Genomic DNA, 25,432 nt, shown 5'->3' with positions numbered 1-25,432 from the left:
TTCCCTCTTGATTCTACAGTTTCGAATTAGTCTTTTTTTTTTATTTACTTGTTAATAAGTGTTATCATCCCACATTTTTATGTTTTTTTTTTTTTCAAATATAAAACATTGACATTGAAAGAAATATAGATCACAAAATATGGACATCGATCGTTAAAATATCAAATTAAAAAAATAAATAAAAAAAAACAGTTTCATTAAAAAAACTGTATTTGAAATTATATTAAACATCACTCAAAAAGGTTAATGTAATTTATTATTTTTTATGCAGAATGGGCTGCTTGCGAGCCCTCATACGAAGATACTACATTTGGTAAAATCTTTTTGTTAAACTCTAGGAATAGATATATTTAAAGTTATTAGAGCTTTTTGTTAGATTAAAAAAATATAAAAAAATGCTTATAGATTTTTTGAACCCAGATAGCTGTATAATTAAAGAAATATTTGAGCAAGTGTGTTGTAATCACTTTCCAACATTCATTAAAGTAATTTCTGTTGCAACGTTTTCGAATACAAACTTGATGGAATTCAAGTGGGAAATCGTGTGTCAAAAAACCACTTTTCTATGAATAAAGAAAAATGCAAAGAGTTTCTATTTTTGAATAAATCTATTTCAAACAACAGCGGCCAAAAGGTATTTCACCATTTTTTTTTACCTTCTTTGCTTCTGACGTAGTTGTTTCGAATTTATCTTCCATCACTTTCCCACGAATTTCGGGTCGTGATATTTTTTGAATATTATCATATGATTAAAATGCACCATCTGCTTGGTTTTTCGATTGGGTGCAATCTGAAAAAAAGATAGCAATTTTGTTCAGTATAAAAGAGTTTCTCTTTTGGAACAAAATTTGCAAAAGATTCATTTTTTATACTGGTAGCGTAATTTAAAAAAGAACCATGAACACGGTACTTGTGACGTTTTTTTGTTTGTTGCCGGTTATTATTGCGCATGGTTTTGATGCAAATGTTTCAAATTGCCCACCTGAGGATGCAATAAAACCATGCACATGCCGTTCCATAAGAAGAGAAATCTCATGTTCTGGACTTCTTAACTCTGATGACTTAAGAAAGGTGTTTAAGAATTTCGCTGGAGGTAACTACATAGAAGTAAGTGCATTTTTTTTTTTTCAAAAATAATATTTCGTCAATTGTAAAATTTTAGGTACAGATTTATTCGTAAAAACCTTATTTTTTATGCAGCATGAGTTTTTGTGATTTTTTTTTCATTTCATAGGCATTTGTAGAACCTAATTACGCATTTTATTTAAAATGCTTCTTTGTTTTTCAATTATTAAATCATACTCCATATTCTCTCAAAAAGTTATGCGGTTAGGGAGTAATATCTACGAAAACCTTAATACTTATTGTATTGCTTCCCATTTAGTCATCATTTGATTGCCTTTATTATTTTAAAAAATAATTTGCTGAAATCAGGAAAATAAATTTTTATTTTGTTGCATCTGCATTTTTGGAAAAATACAAATATTGCATTCTTAATTTACGTATTTTTTTTAATGTTCATACTTTTTACAGTATTAAAACAACTTTCATATTTTCAAAACGTTATGCGGTTAATGAATAAAACGTACGAAAACCTTAAGGTTTCTTGTGTGATGCCTCTTATTTAACCATCATTTGATTATATTTGTTATAAAGAAAATAAAATTTTTGACTCCAGGAAAGTAATCGCGTCTTTATACAACTGTTGCAAAATTACAAAGATTGTACATATTCATAATTTACCTTCTTCTATGAAGCGAACGTACTCATTGGTACTTTAAAATGCTCATGAACGAATTATTGACTGTTTCAACAAGTATCTTTATAACTTGTATCCTTTGCATAGCTAAAAATTTTAACTAACATCAATGTTTTACTTATATTTTAATTATAATCGTGGGAAACTGGTTCACTAGAGCTGCAGCTTTAAGCCCACAACATAATCCATCGCTTACGCTTTAAAAATTTAGTGTACCCTGTTAAACATTTTAAAGCAAACCAGAAAATCGCCCACCAAAGTAGGACGGGTTCAAATCCGATTCGGGGTCGAGCAAAAAGGAAATTTAAACCAAAATCTTAGTGAAAAACCTTTTGTAACTACACTATTTCTTTTGCAGTACATTACCGCCATACGCCAAGACCCAAGGCAGAAATACATAAAATACACCGCCAGCTCAGTCATTCTATCCGATGACTGCATTTTCGTGCTTTTTAGCACTCATCAGCCCGGAATAGGAAGTAACTGCGCTGGAAGCGGAAAACCTCTTTAAGGAGCCAAGAATGCCAAACAAACTAGTAACTAATGTAGAATTAACATACCAGACGAGTGTTCATCTCAAAGATTGAAGGCAAAGCTAGGTATTTTGCAGTAAGTAACCACACTATTACCCTGCTATCGTAAGTTACTTCCTATTCCGGGTTGATGAGTGCTGAAAAGTCCGAAACTGCAGTCCTCGGATAGAATGACCGATATGGCGGGGTATTTTATGTATTTATGCCTTAGCCCTGTCCTAGGGTGGTAACTCACTGCAAAATACCTAGCTTTGCCTTTAATCTTTGAGTTGAACCGCATCATTGCTACGATCACGCATCTGGTGTGCTAGTTCTACATTAGGTACAAGTTTGTTTGGATCACTTGGCTCCTTTAAGAAGTTTTCTGTCTCCAGCGCAGTTACTTCTTATTTCGGGCTGATGAGTGCTAAAAAGCACGAAAATGCATCCTCGGATAGAATGACTGAGTTGGCGGTGTATTTTAAATCTTTCTTTTACCATGTGAAAGGAAATTAAAGGCATTGCATAAGCAACGAAGAACTATTACTCAAATCACACGATGTATCCAGCTTAACGAGTATATTAATACATTTTTGAAATTCATAATTTTTCTACGAAGCACAAAAATCATTTTTACACACTAGTAGGAAGATTTGCACCTGTCACATGTATTTCAAAGCCTCTCTCTTTTTTCTTTTTTTGTTTCAAATTCTGTGTTTAATCTAGGCTTTCCTTTTCAGCTGATTTTGTGGTTCTCAACTTCAAATTTGTATTTTCTTTATACAGTTGGTGATTGATTCATCCACTATGCAATATATTCCACATGACATATTTGAAGGTGTAAAACTGCGAGTGATAACCGTGAAAAATTCTACTCTTGTTGATTTGTTCAATGCTCCACCAACTTCTCCATCTGCGATAATAAGAATACACATTGAGAATTCAAAACTTCTAAGGTAAGACAATTAGTAGTAGTCTCCCTTCTTCTTTTTTCTGTGCTCAAAAATTCGCAGCTTTATAAATTAAGACACAAGAAAAGAATAAAGACACAATTCAAAAAAGCAATTTTTTCAAGAGACCATTTTCTTAAATTGTTGCGATTTGTAATTTACTGTTTCATACATAAAAGTTCCTAATTTTTGTAATTCCTCTTAAATATTGTCAATACTATTTCTTTTGCATGCAGTTTTTGAACTAGCCTTTTAGGGTTCCACAAATTTCAATCAAACTCAGGTCAAATTAGGTTTCAATCAAAGTTGCATCTGCCGGTAACTTTGCTATCCACGACTTGTGTCTTTATTCCACACAAATGATCATTTTTTTTAAAAGCATTATCAATTAAAAATCTCATTTTCGCATTTTTTTAGTTGTGCCATTACTAGAGGTGAAAACAGTCGAAAAAAAACGGTAAATTTCCGGAAAAAAAACTTTTTTTTCCGAAAGGTTTTATTTCCACTTCGGAAAAATTGAAAAACTGATTTTTTTCAACTTTTCAGGTAGTTTCAATAGAAATTTTCAGCATATAGTGATAAAATTGGAAGTTTCTCATACTTAAAATTGTATGCTATATCCTTCCCCCACCCCCTCCTTGTATGTTAAAATACTGTCTAACTTTGATAATGCAAGTTGTTGTATGATAATATAATTTGCATATAGATCAAAAAACATTTAATACTTTTTACACGAAAAATGAAACTAATATCCTTAGTGAAGAATTTCTTTTTCTTCTTCATGAAACAAACAAGCATAACTTTAACCACACACCTATGTTTCTGCTGATAGTGCGAAGCAAATGGGGGTACAGGATGCGGCAAACAAACCCGTACAGGCAATTTTTCATGTTCCTTTTTTAAAAATAAATTAATTAAAAAAACACGAAAAAATAATAATATGAGAAGAACTTTAGCAATCCATAAATTTAATTATTCAAACTGGCAGCCTTTTGCAGTAATACAGGGGTGCAACTGCTTATTGAAATTTTCGTCCAAGGACCGCAAGTCCTTGGTCCGCACCTTAATCCTATTTCCTCTAAAGTAATTGGTTTAGAGAGTCCAAATTTTTGTGTAGTTTAGGGTAGAGCTTTGAATCTAAAATAGACCATAACAGTGAAATAAATGTGATTGTATGGGATTGGGCTAGCTAGTAGAGCGTCCGCTCCAAAGATGATATCCTGCGAAAAACAATGCGCCTTGCACCACTCTTGTCTTTTTGGCTGTATGAACTGGTATGGACTCTAATTGAAATGTCCAGTCTACATCGCTGAAGAGCTCTTAGTTCCACAAAAGTACAACAGCTTCTAAAATGTCCTTCTGATACGCTTTTTGATTCATTTTACTACCCTCATCCACAAAAAAGAAAAGAAAAAACAGAGATTTTTTGTCACTTGTGTTGATTCCATCACAGGTCAAGCCTAACTTCGTATTTTGGCGATGTTTAACAGTTTCTAAAGTGCTTGGATTGTTTACAGACCAAATCATATCGTTCTGGGGGTTATGCGTTGGTTGAACGGTCAATCAGTGAAAGGTATCTCTTCCTGCGCGGACTTGTGGCCCGTCTCACACGTTTCTGGCATCTTTGGGTCATACAAATTTGTTTTCTTCAGCAAAAGCCTGAATTTTTTGGAAATCGTAAAGCTTCTGTTCGAGATCTGTTTTTGCCCTTAGTTTCACTGATCGGTCACAAATCACAAATTCCCCCCGTGTCACGAACGACTTCTCTCATGAAAACACAAAAGGATTTCATTAAACTCACTTAGATGACCTGACGATTAACGGAAATGCTCACTGTTCATTTTTGTATGCTTCCTGGACATCGAATATCATTTCCAAGCCACTTGGAGCGGCATACTGAGTCAGATACTGTTTGCCGAAGCACAACAAGCATACGGACTATCGTTCTATTTGGTTAAACAATTTAAAATAGCTCATCCATATATTTGATTCAGATATCTTTTTTTTTTTCCCAGAATTTTTTTAAAAAACAGTTCTTGAATAAATGAACCTAAAACATTTTATTTATTAGGTAAAATACAAACAGAGAACATCTTGGTTACTTGGCTACAATAACTCAATTATGTTCAAAAGTGCTGGTATGACTACTTTTACTACCGTGCTTAGTACGGTCGTATAGTTAACTGAAACTAAAGGTTAAGTTTTGGTTCAGCTTTAGAAACCATTACGCAGTTTTGGTTTGGGGTTTCTGTTGGAAAGTAAAAGAAAAAACAATTTAGTTTTGATTTGGACTTAGACTGGATTGGAAAAAGTCAAAACTGAGTAGCATTCATTTTCATACATTGAAGTTACATTGCTAGGAAGGGAAATCATACTTATTTTTTTTTCAAACAATATCAATCATGTTTGAAATTCAATAACTGCTATTATTATTTCAAATTTCACACGCAATCTAAAATAGAAAATGTAATTGTAATGATTAGAAACACCTTAACACCCAATATTATTGGTTGAACGACGACTTGACTTATTTCTGGTGTTTGACCAAGAAAGCTCTCAGTTATAAAACAAAAAGTTTTTTTTTTTTTTTTTTTTTTTTTAATTAAACTTACCTTTATGTGTAATTATGTCCAGCAGAAAAAGATGTGCGGATTGCATATATTTCTTAATGCTTAACCTTTTATATGTTCCAAAACACAGAGCTATTAAGGAACCCCACTTTTTTTCTTTAAAAAAAATCAATTTTTGCAATTTTTCCTGAAAAAAACTGGTAAAAAACCGGTTTTTTTTCCACCGCTTCAAAATTTCCGGAAATTTTACATCTCTAAGTCACTACTCTTTTCAAGCATCGAATTGTTGATTTGCTCAGCTGTTAATGAAATTCCATCTTTTTTCCGAAACGAATAAGGCAAAGGTATGTAACAAAGTTATTCAAGTCGAAGTTGAATGTAACAAACTCAATTGAACATTAGATTGATTTCAATTAAAGCCATATATCTACTACCCTACCGAATTTAATTTACCCTGCGATTTAGGGCTTTAGTTTCAACATGGTTTGCTAAAGATTTTTTTTTTTTGATAAGGATGGGATACTTATTTTGTAGGACATTCAATTTGTCTTCTTAGAGGGACTTTGTCTATTGTACTTTAATAGTGCACACACTATTAAGAAAGGACGTGTCTACTTAGCAATTGGTAAAAAAAAAGAAAGAATTTTCATTAATGTTCTCCCTCAAAGATTTTTGCTTTTAATTCAACGTGTTTTTAAGCATTAAAAATTTCCTGTAATCTTACATATGAGTTGATTCACTATAAGTTTGTGTATTTCTTTTTTACTCGATTCTCTGGTTGAAATTTTGTGTTTCTCGGCGCCCAACTGAATTATAAGATAAATAAAATGACGAATTGTTGTTATTTTATTTTCACTAGTTTTATTCAAAATTATTTATACGAGTTATGATTTTTATTGGCCTTAACAAATAGTATAAAAGTTGTATTTTAATACTTAGCTTTTTTTTTTAAATTATTTAATGAAAAAATTGTTTCTGATTTAATCAAGAAAATTTCAGCGTTTTACTTAATAAAATGTTTGTACAAATGTTTATATTTCAGAAGAATTGAACAACTAATATATAGTTTAATTTTCTTAAGAACTGCTAATTTCATTTGTAATAATAGGATAGTCCTAAGTACTTCACGTCCTAAAGTGTTTTCACATAAAAGTCCACCTTACATAAAAATCGTTTCAGTTTTCTAGTTTGTGCCGGATTAAATTAAACACCAACTAACCGCCGAGCAAAAATCTGTACCACAGAGCCAGACTGACGTAGTGCAAAAATTGCTATTTTCCATGAATTAGTGTGTGTGTGTGTGTGTGTGTGGTTTTTTTTTTTTTTTTTTTTTTTTTTTTTTTTTTTTTTTTTTTTTTTGTGAAGCTTATTCCACATTGCGCCACTTGAATGTAATTCTTAAAAAAATTCTTTTCAATTTTTTACCAAGGTTAAAAGAACCCACTTGCCCTTTGCATGTGCTAGAAAAACGTTCTTCTCTCCTGTAAAATTATCATAATGTGACTTACGTCCTTCTGGCAGGCACAAAAATGTGAAAACAACGGTCGTTCTACTGTTCATTAAATAAATAAGTATGCGAACTGATGAGCCTAATGTACTATTACATACATTATACAATATTGTGTTCTGTTGATGAGGGTTAAAATGATTAGAAAGGGGTAAAAAATGTTTTCGAAAGTACAAAACTGAAATGTAAGATCGCATTTCAATTTTTGAAACATTAATTGAATCATTTTATTGCGTTTTACCTATTATCCCTACTTTATGTCTTGTTTTGAATTTTCTCATCTATCGTTATTCTTATACATTTATGTAGGAATAAGCTCAAAAGCAACATTAATATTTATTTTCTTGAAACCTGAAATGAGTACGGAAACGTATCCAGAGAAGCGATGAAATTAATTTTCAAAAAACAAAAATGCATAAAATCACTTTTGGAAAGCCAATAAACGTTTCCCAAAGTTGATTTACACTGGTGGTAATTTATGTGTTTATCGTCTCCTTTCTTTCTGAGCCATACGTAATTTCTTTTCTTCCATTCCAGAACCAGTTGGAATCACTTAGCAACACTTACCTATCTATCTGACTTACGAATTGATGATACTAGTATTCGAGTTTTGGATGAAACATTTGGCAGGAGTTTACCAAAGGGCATGAAATATATCAGCTTACGTGGAACCGAAACAAGAACAATCAAAGCAGGTTATTTTATGTTTAATTGCATTGTTATGTAATTTTACCATTTTTTTTCTAAATCTTCTGGAAACTTCAGCTACAGTCAAGTACCCACTCTTGGAACAGTACCCAAGCTTGGGACATTTTAGTTTCAAGGACTGTTACACTTGTCAGTATTTTACCAAAACGAAATAATGGTGTCACAGAATAAATGAATAGTTATCTTTTGAGGCTATGTGAGCTAAACTTAGATGTTTTAGCTTTATGAATTAGTTTGACGATTTTGAAAGTTTCAAGGAAAAAATGCTTCTTTTAAGTATGGAAATAACTATGGTTACCTACGCTAACTGATCAGCATTGATTTGAGTTTATTTCACACTTCATCCCGGCTATGTTCCTGTGACTTATTTTGGCTAATTAATTTCTACTTAACTAATTCAGTTCAACTAATTTATTCATAACTTTGAGAAATTGCAAATGCGCTCCAAACTTGGGACACTGTTCCACATTAGAGTACTAATTCATAAAAAGTATCTAGAAAGGAATATTGAGGAAATAAAGTGTATAATTGTACTAAGAAAAATGTATAGATACAAAGTTTTTTATTAATGAATGACTATTTTGATGACAATAAATGTGTTATACCATAATAAGACAGAAAAGCTGTCATCGTAAAGAGAATCGGAATCTATTGATGAGCAAAAGACGTTGTGTCGAAATATTAGCTATGTTAGTTCTACTGACGAAAATGAGTCTTAAAATGTAGATGAGACTAATTTATTTGTTGTGTATTTCAAGTAGTATGAAGGAATGAAAATGATTGAAAAGATGTGAAATTAGGAACTTGGAGAGCTACAAATTGGCTGCATTAAGAGTTATTTGAGTTCACTAATTACTTTTGTGCTTCAAAATGTAGAGAGTAACGTGGAAACATTGCGTTCAAAAGAATAGAGAAGGCAGGGGAAACATTTACTACTTTCAGTGCAAGTATACATTCTGAAATTTTTGAACGTTTACAAGATTATATTTTTTTTATCTAATGATTTTTTTTTCTTTATTGAGATGTAAAACAAACTTCTTCGAAGTTACTTTTAAAATTAAAAAAAAACCGCCTTCAAAAAACACCTACGACTAAAAAGTAAAAAATAACTGATTTACACTTACATACTGTAATTCCTACCCAAACCTAGAAATGAAATTTATTTTTCAATTACAGTACAAAAATCAACTAAACTAAACACTCAATATAAAATAAACACTGATTTTAATTAATATACGATGAATTATTTTAAATATCTAACTAATTATGTACGACCTCTTAATTTTTAATAACCTTTTGAAGTCGGGGACTCCTACTATCTAACGTAACTGACAACCCACCGAGTCCGGAATTAAACACTAATTTAACTAAACACGATATTAGTCTTTAAAACTAAACGTACTCAGTTACGTTAGGTAATAGTTTATAGGAGGCCCCGACTTCAAAAGGTTATTAAAAATTAAAATATCGTATATAATTAGTTAGGTATTTAAAATAATTCATCGTATATTAATTAAAATCGGTGTTTATTTTATATTGAATGTTTAGTTGATTTTCGCACTGGAATTGAAAAATAAATTTCATTTCTAGGTTTGGGTAGGAATTAGTACGTAAGTGTTCTCAACTATTTTTTACTTTTTAGTCCGTAGGTGTTTTTTAAAGGCGGTTTTTTATTTAAAAGTAATTTATTCCTTGCTTTTAAGCGGTGTAAATATAAAATAAGTGCGTAGGATAGAGTATGTGGTACACGACGTTGAAGCCTTTGTTACGTGAATCTCGAGTAAGATAGCGTCGAGCAAATGATTCTGAAAACAGCTAAAATGAACACGCTAGAGAAAGAAATAGACCACAGCGTCTCGGAAACTTCCAACGACTGTGACGAAAGGCTTTTTTTTAAATGCGCAACTATGTACAAAAAAAATTGTCTTCATTCATTAGTTGGACTTTATCAAAGTTTGCTTTCCGAAAGCAAATGCACGAGTCACTAAAAAAACCAACATAAATCACTTTAAGTTTAAAATTGTAAGTTGTAAAATTGTAAATTTTAAAATTGTAACATTGTAAATTGAAATTTATATTTCTCAACAATACATATCACACAACCCTTGGTAGAGCTGTCATAGATTTAGGAAAAAAGAACTTTGCGAAAGGACGAGTATACGTAGCTTTCAGCAGAGTCAAGACTTGAAGGAATAGCTCTATCTGATTTGGAACGCTCTAAACTTTTATCTAAACCTCACGATGAACGAGCAGAAATGCAACAATTGACACATCTCATTTCTTATGAAAAGTAGACTGGATTCAGTATTTGGTTAGAATCATTTAAATGTTTACGGTTTCCCAAACTACAAATAAATTTTAAATTATAAGCTGTAATATTGTAAATTGTAACAGTTTAAATTGTAAAATTCTAACAATGTAAATTAGTTTATGTTTTACAACACTACGTGTCATGTAACTCGTGATAAAAGTCGCATGTTTCTTCACATGACCCCATTATAGATGAAGATTTAAAAAATCCACTAGAATGAATTTTATGTTTGCTTCAGAAAATCCTTGATTCAAAATGTTCACTGTGATTACTCTTAATAATAATGTTTTTTAGTTCTTTCTTTAACTATGGGTAAAGAAAGTACATACCTTTGTTTTATGGCATTTTTTTAACAGTGGGTTTTATATTTAATCGTTTGTGAGGGAAATTACATGAAATTTATTGTTTTTTACCCATAACAATAATTTAAAGAAGAAATAGGGTCAATCAAAGATTTGGAGCCTAATGTTAGACTACCCCTTATCCACTAAACAAAAAAAGCATAAAAACTGGTTCACTAAGTGAGATGATATACTAAGTTAATGAAGTACAAATCGCTTTAAATGTGAGTATGACATTTTAAGAGTGCCTTCGATTTCATCAAACCCGGACTTGATTACCATTCCGCCGGGGAAGTATACCGTTTCCAACAAAAAAATTTCCTACCCGGTGCAGTTGTGTTCGAGTATTTATGGAACATTGTACAAAGAAAAAACAAATCCGACAAGTTTAGAACTTCCTCCTTTTTTGAAGCATGCTAAGTAGTATGCCCTCATTTCCAACTAAACTGTTGACATCGTCAAATAGTAAATCTAGAATACTGGTCAAACTTCAGAAATCAGACATCAGTTACAATACGTTATTAAGGAATATAAATTAAATCATCAGGGGATGGGTGTTCTGTATTCAATTCCCTTTACAATAAACACTAAATATATTTAAAAACTGAAATATTGAAAAAAAAAAAAAACACTTATGTGACTTAATAAAGTTATTTATTAGTAAAAAAAAATACTAAGGTAATTGATTCAACTATTAAAGTAGCAAAATATATTTAATTTACTGCTTTGCTACGCTGTAACACCAATGATAAAAATTAACAGGTGGCGTCGCGAAAAGTAATCATCCATATGCCGCGAGAATTAAATATCGTTCAAGACGAAGGCAAAAGCTTAGCTGTGAAAAATAAACCGGTGACGGCAAAACTACGGTGACCTGTGACGTAGCCCGCCCGTGGCATAAGCTGGATTACGTAGCCACAACGTATGAAGAAAAGTTTCTTGGATTCCTTCAGGACTTCTTATCAGATCCAGACCAAATTACCATGGGACCATCTGGGAAGTACACCCTTACCAAACAAAAAAAGAATTTTTCAAATCGGTCCAGTAGTCTAGGAATAATCTGAAAACATACATAAAAAGCCGCAAGACGAAATCATAACCTCCTTTTTTGAAGTCGGTTAATGATAGTTGGTGTCCCAAATCTATTGCTGTGTATGCTCATATAAATAATAACCGATTATCGAGTAACTCGCGTGTTTTAACAATGAAACTCGCGCCACGGCATGATAATTTGATAAATTTTTTTGATAATGTTTAACATGCAGGGAAAGGCTTTATTGTGACAAGGCTGAACTCTATCCGGTAACTTAACTGTTTTGCTGGTAAGGCTGTGTCATTTCAGGGGACTGAAAAAATAGTAAACAATGAAAGCTATCTACTGAAGTTTAAGGTTAATCCACTTTATTTAGGGTTAAAATTAGGGATGCACCGATAAGGAAATTGGTCAATTACCGATCAATCGGCTGTTGATAATCGGCAGAGCCGATTTATGATCATATTAATTATGTTTAATGCTACCAGATTCTCCATCATTTTTTTCTTTTTAATTTCCACTTAGGAAACAGTTATTAGTTTATTTCTAACATATGATTTATTTTTCTCCACTTTCCATATTTTCTCAAAATAATTTCAAGTTTAGAGGTTAGAGGAGTTTAGAGTTAATCCACTGCAGTTAAGGTTACAATTTCAACGATCAAAATGTCACCAAACAGGCAATTGCTTCGTTCAAATGTAGGAGCAATTTTCACCCGTCTTACCATGACGGGCGACTTTCTAGTATGACAGAAAGGTCAAAATATTAAATGTCCTAAGTTAGAGAGGAAGATTTTTAACTCTGGAAAATAAACATTTTTTTTTTTTTGTTTTACTTTTCAAGGTACATATCTACACATCTATACCATGTCCTCAGGTGAAGTACAGTTATGTCCAAAATTCAGGTCACAAACAGTAAGTAGATAGCGTTCATTGTTAACCACGTTTTCGTATCTTCATTCCCCTAAAATTACAGCCTTACCAGTTAAGTTACCAGATCCAGTTCAGTTTTGTCAAAATAAAGCATCTCCCTGCATGTCAAACACTGCCAAAAAAATATAATCACGTTATCATGCTATGGCGCGGGTTTCATTGTTGACGTCAGAGCGTTACTCGATCAGTGAATCCTCTCTCTCTCTCTCTCTCTCTCTCTCTCTCTCTCTCTATATATATATATATATATATATATATATATATATATATATATATATATATATATATATATATATATATATATATATATATATATATATATATATATATATATATATATATATATATATACCGTCACCTCAGAGCAACAATAAGTCATCGAATCCCAGGAAAAACAGTAAGATATTCTGCTGTTGCTCTGAGGCGACGATATGAGGATTTGTTCTTAATGATTCAAGAGCAATAAGTTCAAATAAATGAAATTTGTGCAGTAAAAAGAGAGTTCATCTAAGTTTAAAATATTCAGTCATGTTATTTGTTGTTACTTTTTGGCTTTAAACTAGTTAATGCACATTTTCTTTTCAAATATTTTTCGTACTACTTAGTTAAATTTTTGCATACTATGCTTCGCGATTTCATATGGGGTAGCATACGAGAAGTAAATGAACACACCCTTTTTGGTGAACAGTGCTTTGTATTGTGGTTTCAAAAATGTTTGTTTAGATGAGTTCAAGACATTGAGAAGAGATCAAATTTAGGGAGTGAAGACTTTCATTCATGAAACCAAGACCCCAAGTTTCGTGATAGATTTTAAGGCAAATCATTGGAAGAAATTAGGTTTCTTTCGTTTGTTTCACGCAAAACGTGCCAACCATTCGTCGTTGTTTAGTCACATGACTTGGGGTTTTTGGGGTCAGCTTTTGCTAAGTAAATGATTGGAACTTTAGGGCAAGACTTAAAATGGATGCCCTCCATTTTAAGTCTTGCCCTAAAGTTCAAGACCGTAACATCCTACTGTACAATTCCACAAAGGTAACGTTAAATAAAAACATTTTGAAAAAAAAAATGGAACCGACTTCAAAATTGCTCTAAAAAGTGAAAAATAATTTTATTCTTTAAACACCTTCGATAATACTTTTAAACATAATTTTTGAAGTTGGCGCAAAAACAATCGATAAATTCATTCACAGCCATAACTCAACTACAAGTATAAATTTAACCAGGTCCAGTTTCTTCACTACCACATGCATTACGCATTGATGACAGCATTTTTGAGTAACGATATAAATGTTTCGTTCCTAAGTTTGGATGATTTTTTGATAAAAATATGAACGAAGCATGGTTACAATGGATTTTACTTTTTGTTTTTGCGCCAACTTCAAAAATTATGTTTAAAAGTATTATCGAAGGTGTTTAAAGAATAAAATTATTTTTCACTTTTTAGAGCAATTTTGAAGTCGGTTCCATTTTTTTTTTCAAAATGTTTTTATTTCATTCTTTTTAGTGTAAATGTAGATATTTCAGTAAAAGTAAGAAGTTACCTAGTAAGAAGTGCGGCTCTATATCACTGTATTGCTTTAGAAAAGCCTTTATTCAAAATTATCATTACAATAACTATTAATGTTACAGTTATATGGCACCAAACTTTTATAACAATGAGTTTCATATTGTCGCGTAGATGAAGATAGCGAAGACAATGTGAAAGCCAAATGAAGCGAATACTCGTTAGTCTCAACTCGAGATCTTTATTCAGAACCACGAATGAACGTTACATCTCCTTATATACAACTTGAAAAAGTGCTGGAACTTTCCAAACTTGAAAAGATACAGAAATTAATAGAACATTCGAGAAAATACGGGAAACAGTAGAAACGAAATTTTAGTAAAATTCACTTTGTCCTAGTCGGGATTTGAACCCGGGTTGCTCGTGTGGGAGACGAGAATTCTACCACTGAGCCACCGTTATCCACGGCTGAGAAGAGCGAACTTCGCTACAATATGATTTTAATCATTTAATAGGGAAATTTACTGTTTTTTGCCCATAACTTTTTATCTAAAGAACAAATATGGTCAAACGAAGTAATGGGACCTAAGTTGAGCCATCCTCTATCCATTAAAAAAAGAATCATCAAAATCGGTTTACTAGGTGAGACGCTATGAGTGGACAAACAAAAAAAAAACATACATACGGTATGAACTGATAACCGCCTCCTTTTTGAAGTCGGTTAAAAATTGTGTGCTTGCCCACCGGCTGGACGTGCGTATTTACTGGGCTGGGGAACTTCCTTGACTTAATGCCCCTCCAAACAAAGACCCAAAGTAAAACCATATAAGTTTTTACAGTGTTTCTTAGCCCATAATCACTAAAAGTTTTTGTAATGTCATGTAATAAAAATGCTTAAGTTTTGAATGATATTGTGAATACAGTAGGCGCCGCTTAATGTGATCACTTTGGGACAAATACAATTTGATAACAATAACCGACTGATAACAATAACCGAAACGAATCCAGGAGTCACAAAATAATGATTTTTTTCCAATTAAGGTGCATCTATTTTGGCAACCTCAAATTAAAATCACAATGACTCAACTAAACGCAGTTTTAAATTATAAATTATTAAATTAACAGAATGGAGATATCTGAATTATAAAAAGTTAAAGCTAAATTATGCAATTTTCAATCACATAGTAATAAGTGAAGTAAAATATGACCATTATCCCTGACATTCGTAAACCAGTTTCAAAGCACATTCAGCTTTTCTATCTTTTCCAGCATGGTTTTGCTTGTTGTTTAAATTTTAATTTAACTTTGTTTCAATCTCGACACATTTCTTTAATAGTTTACAAAGTAATGGCAACAATGGAGGTCCTACATCAATGCCTGCAACATGTCCAGGGACTGAATTTTTTGAGGTGCAAAAGAAAGTTTTCTTAGAGGGAGTCTGTGGTTACTGGGGCAAACTTTCTGTAGCTTCATTCCTACAAAAATTTTGAACTGCTATTGAAAACCACAAAATGCAACATAGAAAGCTAGTCTCGTCAGGGTTTGCCTATGTATTTCTCTCAATTGAGGAACAAAAACGGGGAAAAAATTGAAAGTTTATGAAAAAGTGATAACAATAAACGAAGGCGCTGATTACAATATCCGAATTTTTTAAAGTGTGTTAACATACAAGTGTTCTGGGACTTCGTGATTCTGATAACATTAAGCGAATGATAACATTAACCGTGATCACATTAAGCGGCGCCTACTAGAAAAAAAAATACCCTCATATATATATATATATATATATATATATATATATATATATATATATATATATATATATATATATATATATATATATATATATATATATATATATATATATATATATATATATATATATATATGTTACCCTATAGTGTTTAAATTAAGTCAGACGTCGTAGCTTTACTTCCTCCCTGTTATTTGACCCAGTTTTGAAAGTTTTGAAGTGGGAAGACTCATGTTAACTTCTAATTCATCAGTTTTTGTAAAGTTCTCGGATTATGAATAAGAGTTTCAAAGATATTACGGGTGTTAAAAGTTTTTGAACTTATTAATCTGATTATATGTTTCAGGTGCATTCCATGGAATTGACAATATAATTTCAATTAGTGTCAAAAATGCAGGATTGTCCACTTTAAGAAGAGATATGTTTCCCGTTCCGTTCTATGGCTATAACTTATTTTTCATGTAAGATTTTAGGCTGTTTTTTTTTTTTTTTAATTTTGAAAACATGTAGATTATATAAAATAATTTGAACTCAAAACTGTATTTTCATTCTGCCTTATGCATATTCGTATTCAGTCTCTCTTTTTTTCTGAATAAGCTTTTTGTTGCTCCATTTTTTTTATATATTCTTTCATAAATGTCATTTAGGTATGGTTTATTATCATTATTATTTTCTAATACTATATCTAATATACAGATCGAAGTAATATATACGTGGTCATTTTCTAATTTCGACCGGCATACTCATTTTGAGGTACGCTGAATTCATTTCAACTATTTCTGGAAAACATCTGTCTGATAGTGTTTTTTGAGGCGACTTTAGGTCTTAAGTACTTTTTGCACTGTAAAAAAAATGGGTAAGGTTACCAGTATTAATGGGTGTAACGTCACATGAGTTTTGAAGTGTGTTGTATCATTGTTTTAAAAACTCAAATTGTTGGAGGAACCTTGCACTAGGGTTTCAGTAGAAATCGAAGCACATGCGTGATGACAGCATTTTTTTTTTCATTTTGTAGTTAGTGAAGCATTGAAAAATTGCATATTGGTTGACGTCAATGTTATCACTTCACTTTACACATATATATATATATATATATATATAATTGTAGTTAGGAGTCTAACAGGATAGCAAAAACTTTGTAATTTTCTAAGGATCTCGTTAAAACCGGTTTGAAATATGCAATACTTTAATTACCGGAGATTGATTAAAAAACGAATAAGCATTTTTCGTGTTATTGATGGTAAGAACGAAATTGCACATGTGAAATACGATTCGAATTCGATTCTGGTTCCAATCCAAAGAAAACCATTTTCGTGTTATGATGGAATTTGTTCGGAACTTTCTCCTGTATAGAACTAAAATTTTATTTTTAGTTTTTTCAATTTCTTTTTAAATTTTGAATAAAATGCTGAGTTTTCCACAAGATTTGTGGTGATTTAATCGTCTAAAACGATCGGAAAAATCCCAATGATTTGAATTTTTAATTTGTTAACAAATAAAATACACTTGTAATTGATCTAAGTTCATAAGCAAGGCACTTAAGTATATTTTGAATTTTTCTTTGATTATACGTGACGAAATACTCATTTTCTTCATAAAAGATCGTCAAGAGAAATATGAGAACATATTATTTTCTATATTGAGAAATCACGAATTGCTTATTGTTCTCACTTGACCATTTTAGGTGTCCGTCTGTCCTTTGATTTTATTTTTGCCCCGCCTCTCTCTGCAGCACCACCGTCTACCGACTCTCCGATGCTGCTCTTCCAGCGAGCTGCTGAGCGATGGCATCCATATTCAACACACACATACCTACGCACACAAGCGTTGCCCATACACACAAACGCACACGCGCCTACATACACTCACACACACGTCTACACACACATACACGCCTACACACACGCGCGCGCCGGCACGCAAACACACGCACTTATTCCTGCACACATACACACACACACACACACTCGTGATTGCGAAAAGCATAATTTGAATTCAGGATGTCGGAAATCAATTTTTTTCTAAACTTTAAATGAAGAATTTCAAAGCCATTATTAGTTTATTTAAAGTTATATCTGTTGCTACTGTTAATTTTCAAATACCATAGTTGCAGAATGAAGGAAGATTTCAGGCACATATTGCTTCACGGCATTTCTTAAAGAAATACACTGTTATTCTTTAAAATCTGGGTGCAGTGTTTTGAAAGTAAATGACAGGTCGATAAGCAGTGCATGAAACATCCAAGATCTCCTTTTTGAAAAACTGTGTATCTAACACTAACTAATAATATGTTAATTTAGATTTCATTACATTCGTTTTAATATGTCGTCATTTATGAGTAAAACCTAAACCACCTGCTCACAATACCTATTTTGTTGCTTATTGTTTTCTTTCTATTAAGATAGATATTCTAATGTATCATTAATGTTTTTCATATTTTATACAGTTAATCACAAAATACAGTCAAAATTCATCAGTTATTCACACACTTTAGTTAATTAGCGACGACTCATTTTACCTAAATGCATAATAAATACTTTTGACAATTTTTTTAATATCTTTGATAAATTTTACTGCACTCCATGTAAATAGTTTTGGCTTTACTGATACTAATGCATAAACGCTCTTTATTTCAGGGAAAACAAATTGACCACACTTCCTAAAGGTCTATTCAAAGAAATGCCAAACCTAAAGAACGTAGATTTACGTGTTAACGAGCTCACCGAAGTACCTGAAGAAGCATTTGACGAAAACGCATCTCAGCTTGAGCACATTTTATTAGATGGTAAGATTTTGTTTGAATATTTCTGAAAATATGCTTCGTTTTAAAAAAGAGGCATGCTTTGGATTTTTGAAACTCATTCTTAGATCTACAGAGTTTCCTACTAGTTACTAGTGCGAGAAAAATCTCGGTAAAATAAGAGGTAAATGTCTTATTATTGCAAAACTGGAAATATGTTTTGCACCAAATTAGGTAATAAGAAGAAAGGAACTGAAACAATGGCATGTCTGTGCAACCATTTTGTGATAATGGTTCGACAATAGACTAGAGCGACAGAAAGTGAAGAAAATCTGGTTCCCAAGTTTCTCACTGGCACTGCATGAAATTCCAAGTAGGCTGGAATATTCATGTCAAGATTCGAATCTTTAAGGCAGCTACATAAATAATACTAGTTATTGAATAATTTTTAGCAGGTACACGTGAATTTCATATTTTATACTCGAACTGAAATTATTGGGAGGGCGGAAATTTTCAGTTTGCAGAATGGAACTCCAAATTTTGCCGAATGATGATAATTTTGCGAAATGAAGCTCCAAATTTCGCCGAATAATGATACTTTTGCTGAATGGAACTCCAAACTTTGCCGAATCATCAGACAAAATTTGTCGAGTAAGGAAAATTTTGGGGATGTCACTGTGACGGTGGACACGCCGTGAACTCCCGCCGGTGCGCCCCTGATTACAGGATAGCAAGGTCAATGTACCAGATTTCTCTGAATGATCAAAGAATGTCGAATTTAAAGTGCTGAAGTTACCGGACTTTACACCGATAATATAACAGAGGAGGGCATAACTTATAGTTTGTTAAACATATAAGATTTCTTATGTACACTCCTGTTTGTGAAAATTGCAACACCACAAAGGATTTATGCGAGTGAGCTGAAAACTGCAGGAAATGTAAAGTAGAGCAATGATTTGCAAATAATTAGAATTGCAGACCGGTAGCGCATGCGTATGCTGAGCAGCGCCTTCTGAACGGCGGATCGAACCGAATATAAATAGACGGCTGTAGCGAAGCGTGAATGATTATCGGAAGTTATATGCTAGAGAAAACGTTAACTGAATCTTTACTATGTCTCTTCGACGAAAGAAAGCGAAATTTGAGCAAATTTTCAGAGTTTGAACGGGGCAGAATCGTCGGCCTTCGTGAAGCTGGATTGTCTTATCGTGCAGTAGCCGCTCGTGTGCAGCGTAACAGCAGCACAATCATGCGTGTTTGGAAGCAGTGGACGGACGAGGTTTCGGACAGCTCGGAAATCCGGGATTGGATCCCGAAATGTGACGTCAGCTCGCGATGACAGACACCTGGTGCGTATGGCACTGACGAACCGCACAGCTTCTTCTAGACAATTGGCAGCAGAGTGATCAACAGCTACAGGTGTTTCATTATGTACTTCATCAATTCGGAGACCTCTGCTGCAGCGTCGGCTGCGCGCAAGGATTCATTTATACAGAATTTCTCTCACGCAAAACCATCGCCGCCTGCGGCTACAATGGGCTAATGTGCATAAGAGCTGGCGTACTGATTGGCAGCAGGTCGTTTTGTCTGACGAATCCCGCTTCAATTTTTGGCACAATGGTGGCTGAATTCGTGTCAGACGCTATGCCGATGAACGGCACATTCCGGAGTGCATTATCGAACGCCACAGTGAACGAACACCCGGAGTTATGGTCTGGTGTGCCATAGTTTATCATGGACGATCACAAATGCTACGAATTGTGAGCAATTTGAACAGTACCCAATACACAAACGAAGTTTTACAGCCCCAAGCTATTCCTTTCCTGCAAGGATTGCCAGGGGCTGTATTCCAGCAGGATAATGCCCGTCCACATGTCGCCAGGATTGTCAAATCCTACCTTGTTTCGCAGCAGGTACAGCTTCTTCCTTGGCCTGCATATTCCCCAGACCATCCCCCGGCATATTCGTACCATTACCACTCAACTGTGTATTAAATTTCATTCAATTATGATGCTTCCGTCATGGTGTTGCAATTTTAACAAACAGGAGTGTATAATATTTACAACTCACTAGAATAGGATAGTGTAACACTTTTAAGTAATGCCCTCGGTTTAAAGCAAGGTTTAAAACTGAAACTGAACCGAGAACCGAAAACGGAAAGTAACCGTTCTTTTGGTTCGAACGAAATCGAGATCTGAACCACGTTAAATAAAATCTATTATTTCGATTCGATATATATCTTCAGTTATTTGATTCTGTAGTAAACTTCCCTTTTTTTTCTAATTTAATTTTAACCATATGATTATCATCTCTCCATGTAGAATTGTACATTGCTACATTTATAACGGAATTAATTAGATACAAATAAGCATATTCACAAAACAAATTCTCGTTTTAGAGCATGAAAATACTGTAAAATGAAGAATTTTTAGTTTTCTTTTCCTCCTCAAAGTAGAGCAATTTTTGTGACTTATCTAGTGATGTAAAATACCCGTGGTATTTATTTTTAAGGGTAAATACCCAGGGTATATACCCGGGTAAATACCCAAAATGGATATTTACCCGGGTATTTATTTCAAAAATTTATATTCAACTAAAATACTTTTCTGTATGTATTCCACTATGTACATAACCAACCATATACAAAACAATAAATTTTTGCCCCAAAATTGTATTTCGATCACATATTTAAAGAATTATTGTGCGAAACAACTTAGCAATCTAATACGATATTCACATTAAATGTATTGGATATGCCTAATCAATGTTGATAGCCAAATTTCAGATATAAAAAGCCATTTTACTATAGTAAAAAGCTTAACTGGTTACAAAAAAAAGCAAACATCCAATTTTTTATGGTCCTAGTCTTTTTTTAACCCAGTAATATGTCCCTGCATGACATCAAAATGTAACGAAATGCCGCTCAATTTATTATTACTACCTCCTTATTTAGACTATATCTTTTGCAGAAATTTCCTCCAAAACTAGCTCAAGTGTTCAAGCGTATTCTGCATCTCATTTTTTCATTAAGCCTTAGATTTCATTAAGCCTTTAATTAAAAAAAGTATAATATGTAAATTTTTATATTTTTAATCTTTCATTTTACGTTTTATGTTTAAAAAAATCATCACCTTTTGATACCACCTATTTTTTTTTTTTTTTTTTTTTTTTTTTTTTTTTTTTTGCAAAATGCGCAATTTCTAGGGGATTTACCCTGCCTTCGGATAAATACCCACCCTACATCACTAATTGCGTGTATTAAAAATAGTTTGAATAAATTTTCATCATGAAGTACCAGGGAGCAAATGCAAATGAGCAAGGCAACAGAAAACAATATTTTGATTTTTTTTTTTTTCTTTTTTTATTAATGTGAAAACTGTTTCTATATTTGCCACGTTATTGCTAAAACGGCAATAAAATAAGTAAATAACATAATAGTCTCAATAACTTCTCAGTTTATTCTTCCAAACATCCCTCATGCTTCTTCTTTTTTTTCCTTTTTGATATGACTAACGTAGATTGTGATTTTGAAATCCTGAAGTTCATCATTGAATTGCTTATACTTCTCCAATTATGACATTAAAAAGAAAGATTCTTTGGTTCACGATATGTTTCTTTCATAATTTCATCAAATTTTTCAATAAAAATATTATAAACTGTGTTATACATGTGTATGTATCAGTTTTACCAATTATTTAATATTTAGATTTAAAAAAAAAAATCCCATTCACTTTTTGCATTTTTTGTAAAATGCCCAATTTTTGGGTATTTACCCAGGCCTTGGGTAAATACCCAAAAAATATTTACCTACCCGCTGGGTATTTACCCGATCCACATCACTAGACCTATCCCAGTCTGGCTCTGAGGTAAAGATATTATACAGTTTTTTTTTTCTTTTTTTTTTTTTTTTTTTTGTACTGGCACTTATTATACGACATTTGACATTATAAACTTCACAATAGCGATAGCCATTATTGAAGGTCACCGAGGAGTTAACTATAATGACAACAAATAGTTCCCAATAACTAGAAAAAATTATCAACACAACACATTGCACAACCATGTCGTTTCCACCTCCACGATTTAGACACGAGGCTGAAAGGGAGGGAAAATCCATTTTTTTACTATTACCTCGTTTATATTATAAGACTGTTGTGATATGAACTACTAAACTTGTACTGTCACGCATTTTGTGTCAATCGACGTAATACATATATATATATATATATATATATATATATATATATATATATACTAGCCGCCTGCGGCGACCAGCTGGTTCACCTTCTTACGCCACTCGCCTTTTATGCAAGCAGCCACCTACGGCGGCTGTTTGGCTAACTTTACATTTTTACTTAGCATTTGCCGCCTTCGGCGGCTGTTAAATAAATTTGGCAGCAGTATTAATTAATCCATCTCTATCTTTTTTTTTTTGTGCCATTCACATATTTATGCCAAGATTGCCGCCTTCGGCGGCTATCTACCTTTACGATCCGCCTCTATTTATTTCAACCTCCCGCCCATTTCATAATAAAAACAAAGATCACTCAAAAAAAACGCTTTTTTTATTTAAGTTGAGCCAAAAAAAAAGTTATCTCTAAAATTCCCCGTAGTGTGAAAAAAGTAGCGTTTGACAAAGAAAAGAAAATCTCGCTGTTTTTATTGAATTAAATGCGCACAACTATGAAATGTTTCGTTTTATAGATACAGCAAAACGTCCAGCTTGGGGGTGGGGGGGATGGAAAAATAAATAAATGCAATCCCTAAATTAAAAAAAAGAAAGAAAAAAAGCAAGCGCTGCCGGAAAAACACGTGGTCATGACGTCATAAAATGTAGAAGTATATAGTAAAAAAAAAAGATTAACATTGTTTGCGATTAAGATTCCGTCTTAAATATCGAATCGAAATCCAAGTAGTGACGTCAGAGGCATAACGGAATGAAGAACCTTTTTTCGACCGATGCGTGGAAAGACATGATGTGTTCAACTTAAAAAAAATGTAAAAAGAAAACTATTGCTTATTCTTAAGAACTTTTTTCTTCTGAAGAGGGCGAAATGTTTTTACTATTACCAACTTAAATTTTAGAAATAAGGCTTTGATACTTCTCACAGAAAAAAATAAGAATTCATATTAGAAAAAAATAAAACCCGGGAAAAACGGCAAATTAAAGGTTTTTTCAAAAATTCGTAAAAAATACAAACATTGCTCTGTCTTCAATTTTTTTTCATTCATCATATTTAAAATTAAACTTCCTACACTACAGTACAAAAAATATTTGTGTGGTGCAATTGGTTCGGGGTCTGTGAGGTAAAAAGTACAAAAAAGTGCAAAAAAACACATAAAACATTAAATAACTTTTTTTCTAATTAAAATATCAAAAATCGAAGCCCGAGGTGCACATCTTCGGCAAAAACAGCACCTGTATACCAAATTTCATCTTTCTAGGCCTTGCCGTTTTCCCGGGAAGCGCGCCACACACACACACACACACACACAAACATCTTATTTTATTATATGTATATATATATATATATATATATATATATATATATATATATATAATTAGGATTCGGTTTTTGAATTAAAACTAATAGATAAGTTACATTAATTTCGCATCTTAATTAATATATAACTGATACCACACTAATTAATGTGTAAAGGTACTAAAAAAAAGGTATGTAACACTTTTCATCATTTTATAATTTCTCTAAAAATTGACTTTTATTTTTAGTTAATCCGCTGAATTGTGATTGTGCGCTTAAATGGATTGTGACGAATGGGCCAGAAGTGAGATCTGGGACTTGTGAATCTCCCGTTGAAATGAAAGAAAAACGCTTGAGTCAACTAACAGCAGATGATTTTGATTGTTGATAATGATTCGGAAGCGGAAAACTGCAGTGATACTAAAGAACCGAGGCAAAAATAAATCCTGTAATAATAGAAAAGTATGCAAATATAAATAAAGCCAAAAATAAAGAAATGAGTTTTTAATTAAGTGTCGTTTTTTTTTTTTTTTTTTTTTGGAGCTCCGTAGACATGTGTCGCTGCTTATAACACGTCGATCTACTTGAAAATCATTCGATTTTAGTGCACTTTATTCATTTTTAAAGTTTTAAATGACTGAAATGATGATCGTGATGTCGTTTCAAGAAGCGCAAAAAATTTAACTGAATCTGTGCACCGATTAAAATAATTGCTAAAAAAATATTAAACTTTGTCAAATTATTTTTAAAAAGTCAAATACTATGCTTTTAAGCATGCTCTTTCAGAAAAAAATACTTTTAAAATTTAGGAAACGTCCCCATTGTGAATAAATTTAACAGTAAACAGTCAGCGCAGCTTATGTTTGCATGAAATACACTGAAAACAGTAAGCCTATGACCTCTACTTTATTTAATCTTCATACTGATTACTACTTTTCACTTTTCGTAAGCCGAAAGCTAAAACACGTCCATAGCTTATTTTCATAACTCCAAAACGTAAAATAACCATGAATTTTACGAATTTAATGCTAAAAATAAAAATAAGAAGGAAAATGCCGCAATACAGTTCACATAAATACTATCATTTTAGCTTAATCGAATCGTATGACAGAATGTACAATACATTTGTACTTTTTAGAGTGGACCCCAAAAAATATCAATATATTTAAAATTTACAAAAAATGTCAGAAAGTGGTTCCTCTTGGGACAGCTTTATCCCCCCCCCCCCACGCCTCCTTCGATTTTAAATTAACTCTTAGCTCTTGCAAATGTAAATACACTGGTGTAAGAAATTAAGAGAATTTTCAGATTTCGTTGATTCTTTTCAGA

General features: G+C 32.5%; 1 protein-coding gene across 1 annotated transcript; it reads left to right on the top strand.

Annotated features, from left to right (window-relative positions):
* Positions 1 to 858: 858 nt before the first annotated feature.
* Positions 859 to 24,615, top strand: LOC129234587 (slit homolog 3 protein-like). Its single transcript, XM_054868610.1, has 6 exons — positions 859 to 1,107; positions 3,058 to 3,227; positions 7,836 to 7,993; positions 16,227 to 16,341; positions 18,517 to 18,665; positions 24,352 to 24,615. The coding sequence occupies exons 1-6, from the start codon at positions 898 to 900 to the stop codon at positions 24,489 to 24,491; spliced, it is 942 nt and encodes a 313-aa protein (XP_054724585.1). The 5' UTR covers positions 859 to 897; the 3' UTR covers positions 24,492 to 24,615.
* Positions 24,616 to 25,432: the final 817 nt, after the last annotated feature.

This window comes from Uloborus diversus, chromosome 1, assembly GCF_026930045.1.
Source record: "Uloborus diversus isolate 005 chromosome 1, Udiv.v.3.1, whole genome shotgun sequence".
NCBI lineage: Eukaryota > Metazoa > Arthropoda > Arachnida > Araneae > Uloboridae > Uloborus > Uloborus diversus.
This window is presented reverse-complemented; position numbering and strand designations above follow the sequence as displayed.

Bases quoted from the DNA above. Each gene is read 5' to 3' on its own strand.
- LOC129234587 (XM_054868610.1), top strand. From the start codon at position 898: ATGAACACGGTACTTGTGACGTTTTTTTGTTTGTTGCCGGTTATTATT. The intron at 3,228-7,835 runs GTAAGACAATTA...CTTCCATTCCAG, and splicing joins GAGAATTCAAAACTTCTAAG to AACCAGTTGGAATCACTTAG. The intron at 18,666-24,351 runs GTAAGATTTTGT...TTTTATTTTTAG, and splicing joins TGAGCACATTTTATTAGATG to TTAATCCGCTGAATTGTGAT.